The 19,939-nt window shown below is 30.7% G+C and overlaps 1 protein-coding gene and 1 long non-coding RNA gene across 2 annotated transcripts in view; both read right to left on the reverse strand.

Moving 5' to 3' along the window:
• Window positions 1-317: 317 nt before the first annotated feature.
• On the reverse strand, window positions 318-1,747 carry LOC143227124 (uncharacterized). The gene is made up of 3 exons (XR_013014894.1): window positions 1,666-1,747; window positions 1,106-1,210; window positions 318-392 (listed from the first exon to the last, which is right to left on the reverse strand). It is a non-coding gene; the product is annotated as an uncharacterized LOC143227124 (long non-coding RNA).
• A 15,826-nt stretch (window positions 1,748-17,573) lies between these two features.
• Window positions 17,574-19,939, reverse strand: part of LOC143227385 (uncharacterized) — an 89,689-nt gene continuing 87,323 nt past the window's right edge. The window contains exon 3 of the mRNA XM_076458837.1: window positions 17,574-17,711. Within this exon, the coding sequence (XP_076314952.1) occupies window positions 17,574-17,711 (138 nt within the window). The remainder of the gene's footprint in view (window positions 17,712-19,939) is intronic.

Below are 19,939 nucleotides of genomic sequence, written 5' to 3' on the forward strand. Positions count from 1 at the left end.
CGAAGATATAATAAATATGAAAACAACATTAAATAGGTTAATTAATAAAAATCTTCATAATATTCATTTGAACGCCTGATATACTTTACTGAAATTGAAGTTCATGATATGGGGATAGTTACAGTAAGCTCCAACCGCTCGATATGCAACGCGTTAGGTTATTTGAAAGTATAACCTTTTGATGCTATTATAAATAATAATGTTTATGTACTATTTTAGCACAAAAGATGTCGTAGTTCAGTGGTAGTTGTTTAGTTTGTTTCTAAAATATTAGTACATATTAACCGTATTAACTTTCGTCTTCAGATACATTTCTTAATTATTCCAATGAGTAAAGATTCTGGATTCTCTCCAGCTGTTTCAAACTTGTCAGCAATACAGTTTTTGAATTGCTGCAAAAATAGATAAATAAGATTTAATGTTATGAAATGTTTTATAACAGGAAAAGCTTTCATAATTGTATTTGTCTAAAGCTTTAAAGTAAATTTTATATACCACATATATCACATAACTCATTCTTCAGTAATTTACTGCAACTTCAAGCATTTGGTTCATTTCACACATAAGTTAGTTGAATTATGAATGCATAAAAATGGAGTCCTGCAGAACATATTTCAAGAGTTTTTAATATTATAGTTCTGTGTACATTTAACGAAATTAACAGGTATATTGTAACATCATATTTCTACCTTTTTGTGCCTATGCTTAATCGAAGTTTCCTACCATTATATCCATCTTTAACTAAATTAATAGTTCCCTTTAAATACCACATTTGAAATATCATTAATGAAATTAATAGTTAAGTATGATTAGATAAATAGTTAAGCTTAAATAGAACTTTTGAAAACTGACTTCACAAAATCTGAAAAACAATAGTGACTGTAAAATTTTTATAAGATATGAGAGGTTCCATTTTACACGTATTACAGAGAAGTCTTAATATAAAAAAAAGATTTAAAGAACTTTTTGATTTACAAAATATAATAATTATATTATGAACTCTACAGATATGTTTCCAACTAAACTTTTTCGCACAACGTATTGAAATAAATTTTGATTACGCAAGTAGAGTTTAAACCATAATTTCATAATATTTAATCATCACCTGCATATTCGCTTCTTGTCCTTCATCACAGATTTCACTCCAAAATTAGTCCAGTTTGTCTGCAGAAACTACATTTTTTTTACAAGTCTCAACTGCATCTAGAAGCTTGAGATTAAAAACACTTTCTGTTGCATCAACGTTAATATCACATTCTACAGTTTTTGTGACATTTAACAGTAAACCTAAATTCATATCTTAAGCACGATATATATAACTGTTCTAAATTTTATTTTAGCAATTTTAAATTATGCTTTTTTCTGGTTCTTTTAATACACATTTAAAACAATTTATGAATAATTTTCACGATGTTCAAGTACAGAAATATTGTTAAATACTTTCCTAACATATTTGAATACTGTCGTTATAAATTTTCATTCTTAACATTTAATTTTATTGCGTCAAACTTGCCCTCAATATGAATAAATTTTTAAATACCATTCGTATATCAAGAAGTCTTCATACTGAAGAGAATATCTGTCAATCACAAAATAAAACATTGTTTCCATAAATCGTAATGAACTGAAGAAAAAGTGATTAGTTATAACATTCCAAATACTTACCCAAGATGCCTTTCTACCAAATATTGTTCTCTCGCACTTTCTTATCTCGTTCATTTTTTCAGGATTTTCCTTATTCTTCTCTGAATACAAATTCGTGTTTGATTCACTTTAGAAGGATATTTTCATCGTGCTACATGCAAGGTTACGTAAAAAATACTTGATTTAATAGAAGGAAGAAGTTATACTATTTTCCCCCAAAAATAGATCTTAACATTTAGACACAAATGGAAGTGTACAACTTTAATGAAATTATTCCAGAAGCTCATGTATAATACAGTTAAAATATTCTGTGGAAATATTTTTAATCTGAATCGAATCCTTGGAGCTATTTGGAAATTGTGACGTCATTAAGGAGACAATTTTGATATTTTCATGTGTATCGTAGTGTTTTTGTACACATAAAGAAGTTTACTTCAATAATATTTTATTTCAGTTTCTATTGCTTTGTTTTTCTTATGGAAAAATACAAAAAATATATACTATTTTTCAAGTAATATGATTAATTAATATCTTATATAGTAATAAAAATTGAAAATGAACTAATTACACATCAGTTGCTCACGAACTTCTATAGTGTCGCCTTTGGACATCGCCAGGCTCACGAGGACAACAAGAGTTACAAACAGAACTTTCATGTTGATAATATTGCTGTTTTCATGAAATGTCAGTTTAGAAAACCCTTTTTATATCATTTATTCAATATTTTTCAGCCAATAGTTTAAATTAATTTCCAGTTGACATAAATTTGATAGTTAGAGCACCTCTAGCAACCATTGCAAGTCTCTTTCACAGATTGGACGAACCGTGTTTGCTACAAACCAATAACGGAGTGATCTTTCTAAATTATGAGACTTCCATTCACATAATATCACGTGACCCAAATCTGTTCTTTTACACTTTTATTCTTTGTAGAAGCTTTACTTTGTTAGAGCACGTTATACACATTACAGCTTTAATATATTTCCGTGAAAGGACTTACATCTAATATACAGCAATATTAAATGGTATAAATATACAGTTTTGTTCTGTTGAGAACCATATGAATTTTCTTATGTGTCCTGGAAACACTCTTTATGTTTAATACAGTTTAAGTTTTGGAGTAACCGGTTATCTGTTTGACGTTATAAATCCTTCTCTTTCTTGTTATTCCTAAAGCAGATATTTTAACATTAAATGCATGTAATGAAACATGTATATTTAATACATCTTTTGTTTTGAAAGGTAAGAAAAAGAAAGTCTGAGTTTCTATAATAGTGAAAATAAATTTAACTTAGCATTATTGTGCTTATAGTAAAAATGACAAACAAATTTTCTGAGCTCAGATTAATCTTCTTTTAGAAACTTGCTTTCTGTATTCAAGTTCGTTAACCATTGGCTCAGCACAGGTCAAAGACAAATACAGACGTCGGAACTGCAGAGTGCGATCTGCCCCAATAGTTCAGCTGCTGAGTTTGAATATATTTGCTCTTTTTCCCACCTCACAAAATTTTACGGGTAACAATTTTTATTAAGTTTTAACATGAATCGGTTAATTTTATCACTTGAAATGATAAGATAGTAGTTTTTCTTTTAAATTCCAAACATTACGCTGTTAATAATTTTTAGCATTTGTATGATGTGTATACTGAATATTATCTGGAATATTCTTGTTAAGTGTATGACTTACTATTTTCTACACAACAAACAATTCAGTTTAAATTTTGTTTGTACAATGCAATACTTGTTGTTGTTTGAAATAAGCTACATATCTGTCAGCTTTCTACCAGAGTCCTATATTTTGTACTGTCCTTTCATACAGTTACCATCTTGTTTATCGTTGTCACTCACTTCGACCCCTCTCATTCCTGCTCATCCAGTCTTCCATCTTTTACTCCCCCTAGAGGCCCGGCGGCATGTCTACGTACTTACAACGCTAGAAACAAGGTTTCGATACCCATGGTGGGCAGAGCATAGATAGCTTGTTGTGTACAACTCCACAGATCATATCAGATGTTATTTTTAAAAAATAACAAAGGGCAGATAGAACTCAATGAACGTTATCGTTGAGCAAGTTATATGCCTTTCCACATACCAGAACAACTAACTAATTCACAGAAAATATTATATTAAAATAAGGAATTAAAATTACTTTGTACGCTTATATATCGCTATAGTCAAGGTTGTGTATTCATTTTATACATGAACGTATGAAGAAGTTATTATCCATAAGTTCAAAGACAAAATTTGTGAACGTCGCCATTTGGTTAGGACACATTTACCTCTTTTGTACAGTATATCTTAACGTACAAGAAAAAAACACCAAACATCGTCAAAACATATTTCTGATACATCTATTCTATATAGAATTTATAACGTAGAGTGTGGAGTGATTTGCTTGTTTGCAAAATCTAAATCATTTTAGCATAACGTAATCAGTGCATTTCATTAATATATATTCAATATAACTCGCTTCAACCTTTGAATAGCTGTTGTAAGTTCTTCTTGTTAGGGTTCAACAATTTCGGTGTACAATTTCTTTCCAACAGTCCCCCGCTACTACTAGAGGCTATTCTGTGATGTACGGATGCAGCTTATTCGTGCACTCTTCGTACTTTCTAATGTCTAACATCTACTGTAACTTTACCCGAAGTCGATCTGAAGGTTACTTTTTATCCTGCTCTTAAACCCAAAATGTTTTCATAACATGGGTCGTTTGTTTATATGCAGTTGGGGCTCCAGTGGACCAGTGGCAAGTTTACCGACTTACAACCTTAAAATCTGAGTTTCGATTTCCAGAAGTATAAACCATTATATTCGTGCTTTTGATGAGAAAACCAATGTTTAATAACAAAGACGAAGACGGCCGATAAAACATTTTAATTACAATATTCCTTCTTCAGCGCAATCTGAATATCGTGTTACAAAGATGATTATTACTAAATTTATAATATAATGACACCATTATTAGTTTACTTAAAGCGGTAAATGACGGATAAAAGAATGATTATATATATATATATGTCTATACATTACATTGTAGTTGAGGTTGGTATAATAATTTAGAACAAAAATGATTCCTGTCGCCTATATTACATTTCTTACAGACAACTGAGAACCTCGGTACAAGAACAAATATTTAGGATTCAAACGAAAAGTCACTTTTATGCAAGACAGTGAATCATTTCATGATGCTGGTGGTAAAATGGATTACCTTTCAAAGTTAGGTTTCAAAAACAACTGGCTTATGGAATGGACAGCCTCCTCTCCAGATTTAAACCCCATATTGAACCTATGGAGTATCATGAACCGTGCGATTTGTTCTAGTGGAAGAAATTTATATCAAAGAATGATCTCTGGAATGCTGTACTGAAATGTTAAAGCGTGTGTATGTGTGTTTGTTTTCTTATAGCAAAGCCACATTAGGCTATTTGCCGAGCCCACCGAGGGGAATCTAACTCCTGATTTTAGCGTTGTAAATCTGGAGACTTACCGCTGTACCAGCGGAGGGCAATGTTAAAATAAAATACATTCAAAAGTGACCATTCTGTCGATGATAGGTTCGTTAAAGCCATAACAAAAATTGTGGCTATATAAATAAATTAATTAATTAGTTTCTTATGATCATTGTGTATTAAGTGACTTCTTGGTTTAATTTGTTATTAAAGATTAATTTTTCAGTCATATTTAATACTACATTTAACAACAACTATTTTTGGTCTTTACACTCGCATGTCACGAACTTGATTAATAATTTGTCAATGTTTAATTCATGATATTTTAGCAAATCTCGTATAACTTTAATGATAATTGTACAAGTTGTGTATAATAATTTGATATTTAATCTTTATAAATTTCATTTATATCAAACGTATACCTTTTGAGATATTCTTAAAAACATCCTTTCGTTACAATTTGTCACGCCCAGCAGTGCACTTTTATTACACATTTCTCTTTGTGTTGTTATTGGTAGCATTTGGTGGCGACATTTTATATTTCTATTGTTTGTTTAAAACGAAGATAAAGACTTTCTTTTCTTTTTTTACGTAATAATGTCGTTGTCATCCAAGATGTGCCCCATGTTTCACAATTTTAACAAAGGTAAAAGATAAATTATAAATCATTTGAAAAATGTGAATCAACATTTTTTAAATGTCAGATGAAACAGAATTACAAAAATTCAAACTTTCTTTAATTTCAGTGAAGCATGGTGCTGATCAATAGTCTGTTTAACTATTTTAGTAACCTTTATTTGCAGTTTTTTGCCTTAATATATATGCTATGACGTCATTTTAGTGACTAACGGCATTAGAAACAACAAAAAACGATCCAAATTACTGATACCTTGTACATCGGGATATGTTGATGACGACATAAAAACCAGAAACAGTTTTATAATATTTTTTGTAAGTTGCAACGATTATAAAAGTTACCTTTGCTACAACAGTTCTGAAAGAATGTTATAGAAACTCTTATGTTGGTTTTGCGAGCATAATTGCATCACTCGAGAACAGTTACAAATATATTGTGTGAAATCTACAAACTACGTCAAAGCACAGACGTCTCAGACGTATGAATTGACCCTTGGGAATAACGTGTGTGTGTTTTCTTATAACTAAGCCACATCGGGCTATCTACCGAGCCCATCGAGAGGAATCGAACCCCTGATTTTAGCGTTGTAAATCCGTAGATATACCGCTGTACCTCAGAGGGATGGAAATAATTAAAATGTAAATAGGAACAGCTGTAAGTGGGTTTGTAATGTACTCTGGTAATAAATATAGATGTAGAAGTGTCAACAGCAACCATTTGCGATATTCACGTACAGGTAATTATTATTCACATATATGACAGCCTAAAACCTCGAGATATCAACTGTCCTAATTGGATGAAAAGTGCTATATTCAATAACTCATATTAACTTTACGTGACCCTAGTAAAACAAAAGTACAGTTACAAAATATATTGTGTGAAATCTACAAACTACGTCAAAGCACAGACGTCTCAGACGTATGAATTGACCCTTGGGAATAACGTGTGTGTGTTTTCTTATAACTAAGCCACATCGGGCTATCTACCGAGCCCATCGAGAGGAATCGAACCCCTGATTTTAGCGTTGTAAATCCGTAGATATACCGCTGTACCTCAGAGGGATGGAAATAATTAAAATGTAAATAGGAACAGCTGTAAGTGGGTTTGTAATGTACTCTGGTAATAAATATAGATGTAGAAGTGTCAACAGCAACCATTTGCGATATTCACGTACAGGTAATTATTATTCACATATATGACAGCCTAAAACCTCGAGATATCAACTGTCCTAATTGGATGAAAAGTGCTATATTCAATAACTCATATTAACTTTACGTGACCCTAGTAAAACAAAAGTAAGTTTATGGACTTACAAAGCTAAAACATTTTTCACTATTAAAAGATAAGAATTTTGCACAAATGATACAAACGCTTCACAGTACTAAATTAAAGAACATTTGTTTAAAAGAATAACCATGATTTTAGAAGAACAATTATACATTAAGAACAAAACTAAAAACAATTATAAAACTAACTACTGACTCAGAACTGCGAGACAAATATCTTTTTGGAAGATAGCCCTTGTGCAAAATTCAAAACAAACCATATATAATTATATCAAAGACACTTTATGGAAATCTCTGTCGTTCCAAATTCGTCACACACAAACACCCACATTATAATGCCTGTAATGCCCTATTGTTTTATCACTTAACTTACCACCTACGGGTCGCAAGTTTAAATCCTCTAACCATACATATTCGTCCCTTTAACTATAGGAGCGTTATAAAGTTACGATTAATTCCATTAAAAAAGGCTCAAGGATTGGAGGTGAGTGGAGTTGACCAGCTGTCTTCCAATCTATCACATCTAAATTCAAAACGGCTAAAGTAGACAACCATTGAGTATTTTTGCACAAATTTAAAAAAAATATATTTTTTTTTGAATCGAAAAATAATTTTCGAAGGTCGTAATTGAACAGTCCACTTTCAAGTGCAACTTAATGTCGTCCATAATAGGATATTACCTATTAAATTTACTTTCGTAAGTTTGGTTTGGTTTTGAATTTCGCGCAAAGTTACACGATAACTATCTGTGCTAGATGTCCCTAATTTATCAGTGTAAGACTAGAGGGTAGGCAGCTAGTCATCATCACCCACCGCCAACTCTTAAAAAAGATGGTGTTATATATTCTCATCTGGAAAGTCTTATATTTCAAGCTGATGGAATTATAATACCACGAAATAACTGTTATTCAAAGATATTTATTCTTTTGTGTATTAATTAATGTTCAAACGTAGTTTTAAGTAACATTTACTTGGTACCTTCAGTTTTACATAAAGTTTTCACCTCTGTTTTGTTTGAACTCAAGCACAAAGCAACACAATGTGCTGTCGAAGTTCTGCCCATCATGAGTACCGAAACACGAGTTTTAGCTTTGTGAGAATTTCACCTGACTAAAAATCTTAAATAAAGAAAAATTGGTAATGCAAACAAATTAATAATATGTATTATACTATGTATGGTTGACTTTGGTTTCGAGTCTTTATCATTTAGCAGAAAAAAATACATATGTATGCCAACTTTTACGTCCCTCCAAGTGGTTAGATAGTACGTCTTAAGGCTTATAAACATTGTGTTGTTTTGTGTAACGAAAAATCAACTTTTACTCAAGCATGTCAGAAAGTGTTCTGAAAATCTGGCTAAACTAACATTTATAAGCGTAATTCCATGGCCATAAGTAAAGAAACCAAAATAAGTATGTTTTTTCCAGACTTTTCTGTTGTTTACTGATCTTTGTAAAGGAGCACCATGGGTTACAACGATGTCATTTTCTTCAACAGGTTGTTCCAGATACTATGTTATACTAGTTGAGATTGTGAAGAACCCAAACATTAATTCTTCTCATCGACCATATCATCTTCTTCTTCGAGTTTCATCAATATCTTAGGCCTAGATTCATAAACCTTCCACTACGTGTTTGTTTTCCATTAAGTTTTTTCTAAAAATTGCTTTATTATTGAAACCATAATATTTCAATCAATAAATATAACATAAAATATTACTAATTGCATTTGATACTTAAACTGGCAATTTACGAACAACATATTCTGTGAAGAAACAGTTAACGTGTCCTCACGTAGGTTGGTGTCTGTTCCTACGTGCTTCCACTCTATAGTCGTCAGAGTTTTTCAGTTGTGTCTCGGAAATCGAGAGAAACCTTAAATTTTTCTGGTATTAAAATTAAGCCAACAAACGCCGATTTCTGGCGAAGGCAATATCACATTAACGAAAAAGCGACCATCTGTCAGAGAATTTCCTAGGATTTGGCTCCAAATCAATTCAGGTCTCAGAATGACAATCACGATATGAAAAGCATATGTGGATTACGCATGACGTTTCAGTGTAACACGTTGAAAATAACACTTTCAAAAAGCCTTGATCATTTCAGAAAAACAGAAAATATTGGCATCTACCTTTTGGAAGTGATGCTTATTTGTAATTTGCCAACTTTTTGAAACTGCAATTAAATCAAGAGACCCATCAATTTCCAAAATGTAATTGATGCATTAAGAAACATTACATGCACTAACAGTTTTAATTGTTACCTCTTCTGAAAGGCCTGGGCTAGAAATAAAATGATGTTATTGTTTCTTTGTTTGGCACAGTTATGTTTGCGTGATAGGTTTCTTCTCTTGTGAAAAATAAACATTAGTTTAAAACTAAACAAAAACATAGTATTTATTTGCGTTTCTACAACACTTATATGTTACAAAACTTTGAAAGCAAATTAATAAATTTTAATTTTCTTCTTTAAAGTTGATTTAATCTGAATATCATAGCAAAAAATATTTAACATAGTTATACCTTGCCCCAAGGGATTAAAAATCTTAACTTATTGTACAATAACAGTTTGAACAAAACTTGAAAGGTGGTTAACAATATTAATGAACATTAAATCATGAGATGTAATATAATGTGTTTCTTTTTCTAAACCAAATAATTAATATAGAATATACGGGTTAGCGTAAAATTAACTATTTTAAAATCAAATAAATAATTGTTTGTACTGAAATTCTCATATTCATTCGGAATTTCGCAAAAACATAAAATAATTATTACACACTGTTTAAGATATACTACTAAAGAGTGAATAAGATTGGTCCACTATATTACAGGAGTTTCGATTAGTAAACACTAAAACATAATTCTCAATGTCACTCAGACTTACTGACTTTATTGAAATAAAATATATTGGTTACAAATAAAAACACAAGAAAACCTATCCTTATTTAGCAATACAAACCACAGTGTGTGTCATGTCAGTACGATGGAAGATTGTCTATACTGAAGAGTTGTACAATCTGAAAATCCCTGAAGTCTGAATAATATGTGAATTTCAGTCCGAGTAGGCGTTATGTTATATATTTAAATTTCATAGCGTCATACTTTCCTTGGGCAAACAGTGTGGTACCCACGTGACGTGTCGTTCCACTTTTCGATATTTCATCTGTTCTGCTATTAAAGAAAAGTTTGTTTGTTTTTTGGAATTTTGCACAAAGCTACTCGAGGGCTATCTGTGCTAGTCGTCCCTAATAAGCAGTGTAAGACAAGAGGGAAGGCAGTTAGTCATCACAACCCACCGCCGACTCTTGGGCTACTCTTTTACCAACGAAAAGTGGGATCGACCGTCACATTATAACGCCCCCACGGCTGGGAAGGCGAGCATGTTTGGCACGACTCTGGCGCGAACCCGCGACCCTCAGATTACGAAGCGCACGCCTTAACGCGCTAGGCCATGCCAGGCCTTTGGGTTTTGAATAAAACACACACCATTTCTACGCATGATGAGGAATACTGTTTGTAATAACAGAATTAGGTGTAGAATTTCGGGAGAGAGCGGAATGGTCGTGATGAAAATATTAAATGAAGCACCTTAATAATGGTATTATAATGTGCTTGGATACCTCAATAGAAATTATTGAAAATTGTAAATGAATTTCCTTTCGTGATGCTGACAGGTCATTTTATTTATAGCCTGTAAATAATATTAGTGTATCTTTTACTTGTTATGTTTTTACTTTAAATGAGAGGTTGCACAAATAATAATAATTAATAAGAGTAATACTAATACGGAGTGGGTAATAATAATTATTAATAATGACCAAATGTAACCACACAACTCGTGGTAGAGACCAATATCTTGTGAAATAAAATTTGGTGTTTAATGTATGAACTGTGGTGTACAACATTAATGAATGATATTTATAATCTAACTAAGTGACTTTAAGCGTGTGTTTTAAAACTGATAATCACTTGCGAACTAATATTGAGTTTAACATGGTTTTTTGAGTAACGGAATAAACTTAGTCTGGTAATACCAGTTGTTATATTTTTAAGTTGTTTTATTATTTAATCACTTTAATGTGCGCTTTAAGCAGTAACTTGAATAGGCGATGAATCTTAAGAGATTATTTGTTGCCTAGGCTTAAAATATATAAAACTAATCTTAGTATTTTTTTATCTGCACATCTAATAAATTTAAATAAAGGAAAGATAATCTAGGTTTCACAAACAAAGTGTGAGTATTATAGAAGAAATATAATCTTTTACCAAGTTGGACAGAAATTTATTTTTAGTTAATAAGGTTTTTGAAATAATTCTGAAGCAAAAGCAACTATGAACATAGGTAACTAATAGCAACCAAAATTAATTTTGGGAAAGTAACTCCTCTAAAAAAATTAACATTGCCAAGTAAATTTAATCTTCTGTGGAGTAAAACTGATAAATATTATACACTGAACATGGAATATAAATAAAAATTTCTGGGTTCAGACATCTACCATTATTGAATGAAATAACAAAAACAATAAAAGTTATGTTTACCCATTAAAACGTTGTTTTTTTTATTCTGGTAAAAGTGTTTCAAAATATTTTTTTATTCAGCTTATATTAAGTTATAGTATTTCTCTGTAATACCTAAAATTATGGTTTGATCCCAACAGTAGACAAATTACAGAGTAAACAAATTATTTAGTTTACTCTCATGTAATCATATTCCAAATTAAAAATATTTTAACTTTTTCTATTGGGTTGAGGAATAATTCGTGAGCGTTTTTTCAAGTTAAAAAATATATTCATAAATGAAACGCTTTCGCAAAATATTTCATGTCATTTGGTAGATATTTTTTTGCTCTAATAGATGGTGTGTTTGATTTTCATATGCCTTTAATTTTTGCTTTCATTTTCAGCTCATTAAATGGAATGTCAAGTGGACAAAATCGAGCATTTTCGACACCATCTGCTTTTCTCATTTAATTTCTTGCAATTTCGTTTAAGACATTGCATACTATATACCTAGGTATTACATGAAATAAAGTATCATAATAAATGTTTTGGGTGTAATGTGTTCATGCATTGAAGTATTGTATAGTCTTGCATGTAATGCTTGAATGAAATTATTTGAAAACGCTCACGAATTATTTCTCAACCTTATATAAACTTGGTGCAACACTTTGTTTTAAATAAAAAAATTTAAAGTAATATAATTTCCTGAAAAAAGCATGTACATAAAAGTATTAATGTGTGAATGTTTTTAACCCTTAAATGGGAGCCATCATCAATGTGTGCTGCTACCCACAACATTCATGCTGTTTAAAGGGTAAAGTCTATTAGATTGAACTATAAACATTGTAAATACTGTGCCAGTCATTTTTCCATCTAAACTTTATTTCACATTTGACAACTAGGTGTTTTTTTTTTTTCAGATTCATTCCCATTTAGTTTGTTGCTTAGGGGTGTAGACTAATTGACAAGTTACCCACCATTCAGTCATACACAAAAGTTCAGAAAAGGAACACAGGATAAATGTAAACAATTAATATATTTTTGCAAGTGCTTTATCACATATCATTCTTTTTTTCAGTTTTGAAAATATGCTAACATTCTGTATTAATCTCCAGTATTTCATGTATTGTAAAGTATTGTATTAGTTTTGAAGGCTTGATGAATATTGACAGTGTTCATTCATTTTAAATTAAGAACCTTGTATGGTTTTCTAAAACTTTTAAATGTTTTGCTTGGATACTTGAATCACACAAGTGACTGTCATATCTTAGATGTATCTAGAAAACACAAGTGACCAGTATTTCGTTAAAGGAATTTACAGTTTTACACTGTTTGATTTGTGTGGGAGGTAGCATATATACCACTATATATATTTGATATACATTTTGGTTCTAATAAAATACAGTGCATATTTTGTTCCAAGTAATAAAAACAGTTGGAGGAGGTGATAACCATACCAGTTTTGGAATTTTAAACAAAATTATATTTAGTTGTTCATATTTCATTATAACGTTGAGTAATTTTAAATCTGTGCATTTATTTCTGTGGGAATTTCTTACCCAGTAATAGGTTCTTAAAGTTGGATACATATGTCAAGTTAGTTTGTTTGGTAAAACCTTAAGTATCATGAAATGTCCTGATCTAGTTATAAACATCTTGTGATACTTTTTAATGATAAAATAAAATATAAAGATGCCCAATATAATTTTATATAAAAAAAAAAACAATATTAATAATGATGAAACATAAATTATTGTTGAAAGTTATGTGAGTAAACCTAAAACAGATAACACATGGAGAAATTCACCGTCTGTCTGAGTGCTGTTACTGAACTGTGCAAAAGCTGAAAACACAGTTTATTATTTTATTTAAAAAGTGTATTAATAAATCCTAACGAATTACAAATAGTGGATAAAATATGTGTTTCTTCTATATGGACATGGAAATTTCTTTTTTCAGTTAAGCAATATCTATAATGTAAGCCTTTTCTAACTGTTAAATGTCTTTCATGTCCTCTCCATATGCAATCATACAATTTTAGTATTTTTTTAACAATAGTCATGAAGGTATCACAGAACGAGAGACTGGGAAGAAAAAATATTATTGATGGATAAGCCAAATTAGGAACAAATGTAAGTTTAAAGAACAAAATAAGTTTTATTCTTGGAAGGTGTCGTCAGTTCTTGTTTTTACGAACTGTGCTTGAAATGTTTGTACCTACCATATTATAACACATGCTTTAAATGTCTGTATCTATCGTATCTATCTTGCAGCTTACAGTAACGACAGAAAGTGTTCGTACCCCTGTGTCCCGAGTAGTTTTTTGCTCATAACTTAAAAAGTATCACGAGTAGGCTAATAGACGGATAGTTTATTGTAAATATTATAATAACACACATCTACATCAATTTTATGTAAGTTAAACGACAAATGAACTGTTTATAAACAAATAACCAAAAATAGGAGGAGCAAAAAGTGTTCGTACTGTTCAGAACGTGTGGAAAAAACTGATATTTCCGTAAAAATTTTGTTTAGTTTGGCGAATAAACTGCATTATACCATTCCAATGTTACACGAGAACTCTCTGCGCTAGCCATTCCTAATTTAGTAGGATAAGACTTGGAGGGAAGGCAATTAGTCATCATCACCCACCGCCAAGGTACGAACAGGGGGATTGACCATCACTTTATAACGCCCGAACACCTGAAAGGGCGAACATGTTTGGTGTGACTGGGAATCAAACCCTCAACACTCAGATTACCAGTCGAACGCCTTAACCAGTTGGCCGTGCTGGGTCTTTAACTAAGCACCTTGGAAGTAAGCCACATACATAAATGACCAAAACTTTAAGTACTTTCTTTAATTGACAGATAATTACGAGAAGCAACTGATTATTTTTAACAACACTAATAATCGGTATAACATTCATATATATTTTTTTCGTAAATTTAAAACAGGAAACGAGATAATCTATTAACATGACAATATTCTGAAGCCTAGATGGTAGAATATAAGATTTTTGTTTGGTGGATTGGTATTTCTCAATTGGAAAGATGTAAAACACTGGCTAGAGATACCAAAGTACAAATGTAGTTATCCCTAATTTAGAACTATTAATCAAAGGCAGGACAACCATTCAACAGCACATATTACCTAGGTAACAAGTTTGATTTACCTTCACAGTTTTAACGCTTATAAAGTTAAAAAAAAGTATATAACGTTTTATCTTGCAAACTGTGGCTAGAACATTGGATCAGTTGGTGGGCAAACCAATAGTTCCTGCCATGCATTAATTATTTCAGTATACCATATCTGTACCACTAGGATCGATTGTAACTCACTCACTATCTTGATTTGGATAAATGTAGATAATACTGAATGTAAACACATTACGAAAAGAAGAATTAAAAATACCTTTTTTTTTTGTATTGCTTAGTATAATCAGCTATCTGTAGTGTACCCAACTAGGGTGTGAAAACGCGATAATTAGTGATATTAGTTTATTTTGAATTTTGCGGAAAATCAGAAGATGGATTCTGGGTTAAGCCTTCTCTAATTTCAAATTAATAAACTAAAAAAAGTTACCTTCCACGACCACGCTCACTACTCCAGTTGAATAACAAGAATATGCTGTTACTGTTATAACGCACCTCACCTACGACCCTTTGCGAGTCGCGATTTATTATTAATTTCTAACTTTTGCGGTAAGTGAACGCAAAAAATAACACATTGGATTTACAGTTCGACACATTAATCACAGCTGAAAAGGCGAGCATGTTTGGTGCGACGGAGATGAAAACCCGCGACCTTCAGATTACGAGTCGCACGCCTTAATCCTCCTGGACATGCTGGGCCTACAATCGGTGAAGGGTATTACGGATGTGAATAAAAATATTTTATTTTCACACAAGGAAATAGTATCCAAACGGTTATTTAAGTAGTTCATGTAAAGATAAAAGTAAGATAATTTTAATAATTGTCACTGTGTTTTCTTCCTCACTTTTTGTTACTATCTTTTTTAAATAATTAAGATATGGTTATTCTAATGTTCTGTATTTATAAAATTTTTGTACATAAGAAATCAGAAAGTAAACAAAAGTTAATAGTTATGTTGCATCATTTTCCCAAAATAGAAAATCTAACAATAGACGTTTTAAAGAAATTTACATTTCTATAGTTTGAAATGTAAACAGTTTTATTAAATAACATGTACGAAGAAAAGTTAGCTTAGTTTTCAGCAGAAGACCGACATGATCAGTATTTATTTTCACGGTCAATGTTAAACTGGTGACATCATGTGCGTATACAAAAAAAAGGTTTTTATGTTTTACATTGAGTTTAAGTTGTACAGATTGTATAGTTTACTTGTACACGTTGTATTAACGTTTTTTTCCTTTCTGAACTTCAATATAAGTATTATTCATAAAGCTATAATTTTGTTCATTTCAGTTTTTATATATGTACATCGACTCGCTTTTTACATTATTACGAATAAACATTCAACATACCAGCCTGTGTTTTTCGCGTTACAAGTCAGGAATGACGTTTTAGGCTTCATTCTTTGACCGCGATTGTTTTACATACGTGCCAAATTTGTTGCGAGTTATACACGATAGCCTAGCGCGCTAAGGGCGCACTTCTTAATCTGAGGGTCGCGGTTACGCGCCCAAGTCGCGCCAACCATGCTCGCCCTCCCATCCGTGGGGGCGTTATAACGTAACGATCAATCCCACTTTTCGTTGGTAAAAGAGTAGCCTAAGAGTTGGCGGTGGGTGGTGATGACTAGCTGCCTTTCCTCTAGTCCTATACTGCTAAATTAGGGACGGCTAGCACAGATAGCCCTCGAGTTGCTTTGTTCGAAATTCCAAACAAAATCGTTTCAAAAATAACATGTTTAAACTAAAATCTAAAGTAGAAATATTAAAATATAGCCATATAATTTCATAACATTACAAATCTGGAAAATAAAAGTATAATTTTATTATTAACTTTCTATAATACGAAAATATAATAAATATGAAAACAACATCAAATAGGTTAATTAATGAAAATCTTCATAATATTCTTTTGAACGCCTGATATACTTTACTGAAATTGAAGTTCAAGATATGTGGACAGTTACAATGAGCTCCAACCGCTCTTTATGCAACGCGTTAGATTATTTGATGTTATTATAAATAATAATGTTTATATACTTTTTAGCACAAAAGACGTCATAGTTCAGTGGTAGTTCTTTAGTTTTTTTCTAAAATATTGGTAGATATTAACGATATTAACTTACATCTTCAGATACATTTCTTAATTATTCCAATGAGTAAAGATTCTGGATTCTCACCAGCCACTTCAAAATTGTCAGCGATACAGTTTTTGCATTGTTGCAAAAATAGTTAAATAAGATTTAATGTTATGAAATATTTTATTAGAGGAAAAAGCTTTCATAATTGTAAATGGTATTTGTCTAAAGCCTGAAAGTAAATTTTATATACGGTACGTATATATCACATAATTCATTCTTCAGTAGTTTACTGCAAATTCAAGCATTTGGTTCATTTCACACATAAGTTATGAATTATGAATACATATAAATGGAGTCATGCAGAACATATTTTAAGAGTTTTTAATATAATAGTTCTATCTACATTTCACGAAATTAATAGTTATATTGTAATATCATAGTTTTACATTTTTGTGCCTATGCTTAATCAAAGTTTCCTACCATTATATCTATCTTTAACTAAATTAATAGTTCCCTTCAAATACCATATTTTTCCGATGTTGCAAATATCATTAATAAAATTAATAGTTAAATATAATTAGATAAATAATTAAGCTTAAATGGAACTTAAATGGAATCTGAAAAACAATAGTGACTGTAAAATTTTGTGAAGGTATCAGTGGTTCCATTTTACAGAGAAGTCTTAATATAAACAAAGATTTAAAGGAATTTTGGATTTACAAAATATAATAATTATTATAAAATACAATTCCAATACAATTAAAACTGAGTTATATTGATGGGACAAAACACTAAATTTTGATTATTCAAGTAGACATTAAACCATAATTTCATAATATTTAATCATAACCTGCATATTCGCTTCTTGTCCTTCATCACAGATTTCACTCCAAAATTCGTCCAATTTGTCTTCAGAAACTGCATTTTTTTTACAAGTCTCAACTGCATCTGGAAGCTTGAGATTAAAAACACTTTCTGTTGCATCATCGTTAATATAACATTCTACATTTTTTGTGACATTTAACAGTAAACCTAAATTCATATCTTAAGAACGATATAACTGTTCTAAATTTTATTTTAGCAATTTTAAATTATGCTTTTCTTATGGTTTTTTAAAACCAAATTTTAAACAATTTATGAATAATTTTCACGATGTTCAAGTACAGAAATATCGTTAAATACTTTCCTAAATATTTGAATACTATCGTCATAAATTTTCATTCTAAACATTTATTTTTATTGCGTCAAACTTGCCCTCAATATGAATAAATTTTTAAGTACCATTCGTATGTTAAGAATTCTTCATACTGAAGAGAATATCTGTCAATCAGAAAATAAAAAATTGTTTCCATAAATCGTAATGAATTAAAGAAAAATGATTAGTTATAACACTTCAAATATTTACCCAAGGTCCTTTTTACCAAATACTTTTCTCTCGCACTTTCTTATTTTGTTCATTTTTCAGGATTTTTTTTATTCGTCTCTGTGTAAAAATACGTGTTTGATTTACTTTAGAAGGATATTTTCGTTGTGTTACACGCAAGGTTAAGTAAAATATACTTGATTTAATAGAAAGAAAAAGTTATACTATTTTCCGCAATAATAAAAATTAACATTTAGACGCAAATAGAAGTGTAAAACTTTCATGGAATTATTCCAGTAGCTCATGTATAATACAGTTAAAATATTCTGTGGAAGTAATTTTAATCTGAATCGAATCCTTGGAGCTATTGGAAATTGTGACATCATGAAGGAGACAATTTTGATATTTTCATTTGTATCGTAATGTTCTTGTGCACATAAAGAAGTTTACTTCAATAATATTCTATTTCAGTTTCTGTTGCTTTGTTTTTCTTATGGAAAAATACAAAAAGATACTATTTATTCAAGTAATATGATTATTTAACATCTTATATAGTAATAAATATTGAAAATGAACTTCACATCAGTTGACAACCAACTTCTATAGTGTCGCCTTTCGCCATCGCCAGGCTTACGAGGACAACAAGAGTTACAAACAGAACTTTCATGTTGGAAATATTGCTGTTTTCATGAAAATGTCAGTTTATAAAACCCTCTTTATATCATTTATTCAACATTTTTCTGCCAATAGTTTAAATTAATTTCTAGTTAACATAAATTTGATAGCATATCTAGTAGAATCTCTACCAACCATTGCAAGTTTCTTTCATAAATTGGACGAACCGTGTTTTCTGCAAACCAATAACAGAGTGATCTTTCTAAATTATGAAACTTCCATTCATATAATAATATCGCGTGACTCACATCTGTTCTTTTACACTTTCATTCCTTGTAGAAGTAATGAAACATGTATATTTAATACATTTCATCTTTTGAAAAGTAAGAAAAAAAAGGCTAAGTTTCTATAATAGTGAAAATAAATTTAAATTAGCATTATTGTGCTTATATTAAAAAGGATAAACAAATTTTCTGAGCTCAGCTACAGAATTAATCTACTTTTAGAAACTTGCTTTCTGTATTCAAGATCGTTAACCATTAGCTCAGCACAGGTCAAAGATGAACACAGACGTCGGAACTTGGGAGTGCGATCTGCCCCAATAATTCAGCTGCTGAGTTTGAATATCCTTAGTGATAACAATTTTTATTTAGTTTTAACATGAATCGGTTAATTTTATCAGTTGAAATTATAAGGTTGTAGTTTTTCTTTCAAATTCCAAACATTACGCTTTTAATAATTTTTAGCATTTGTATGATGTGTATACTGAATATTATCTGAAATATTCTTGTCGAATGTATGACTTACTAGTTTCTACACAACAAACAATTCAGTTTAAATTTTGTTTGTACAATACAATGCTTGTTGTTGTTTTAAATTATTGATTAATATTTCAAGCGTTTTCTTCACTGTCAGAAAATATTTCACATTTCGTGACTGTCCTCTAGTGTTCGTATACATTCCGGCATGCTTGACAAGTATAAGTAACAAAATTAATTAGAACAGTTTCAAAATGTGAGAAGATTGTGTGCTGTTGAGTGAAGGAAGGATATTTCTTAAATTAGTAATATTTCCTTTTTAATATTTCAATTTAAGACGTAGCAACAGTAAGAGTTTTAAAGTTATTTATGTTGATAAAAAGCCCTCTTTGTTCGTAAAATTGATGTATCACATATTGTAAAAGAACTTTGACTTTTCTATCTATT

Source organism: Tachypleus tridentatus, chromosome 9 (genome assembly GCF_004210375.1).
Source record: "Tachypleus tridentatus isolate NWPU-2018 chromosome 9, ASM421037v1, whole genome shotgun sequence".
Lineage (NCBI taxonomy): Eukaryota > Metazoa > Arthropoda > Merostomata > Xiphosura > Limulidae > Tachypleus > Tachypleus tridentatus.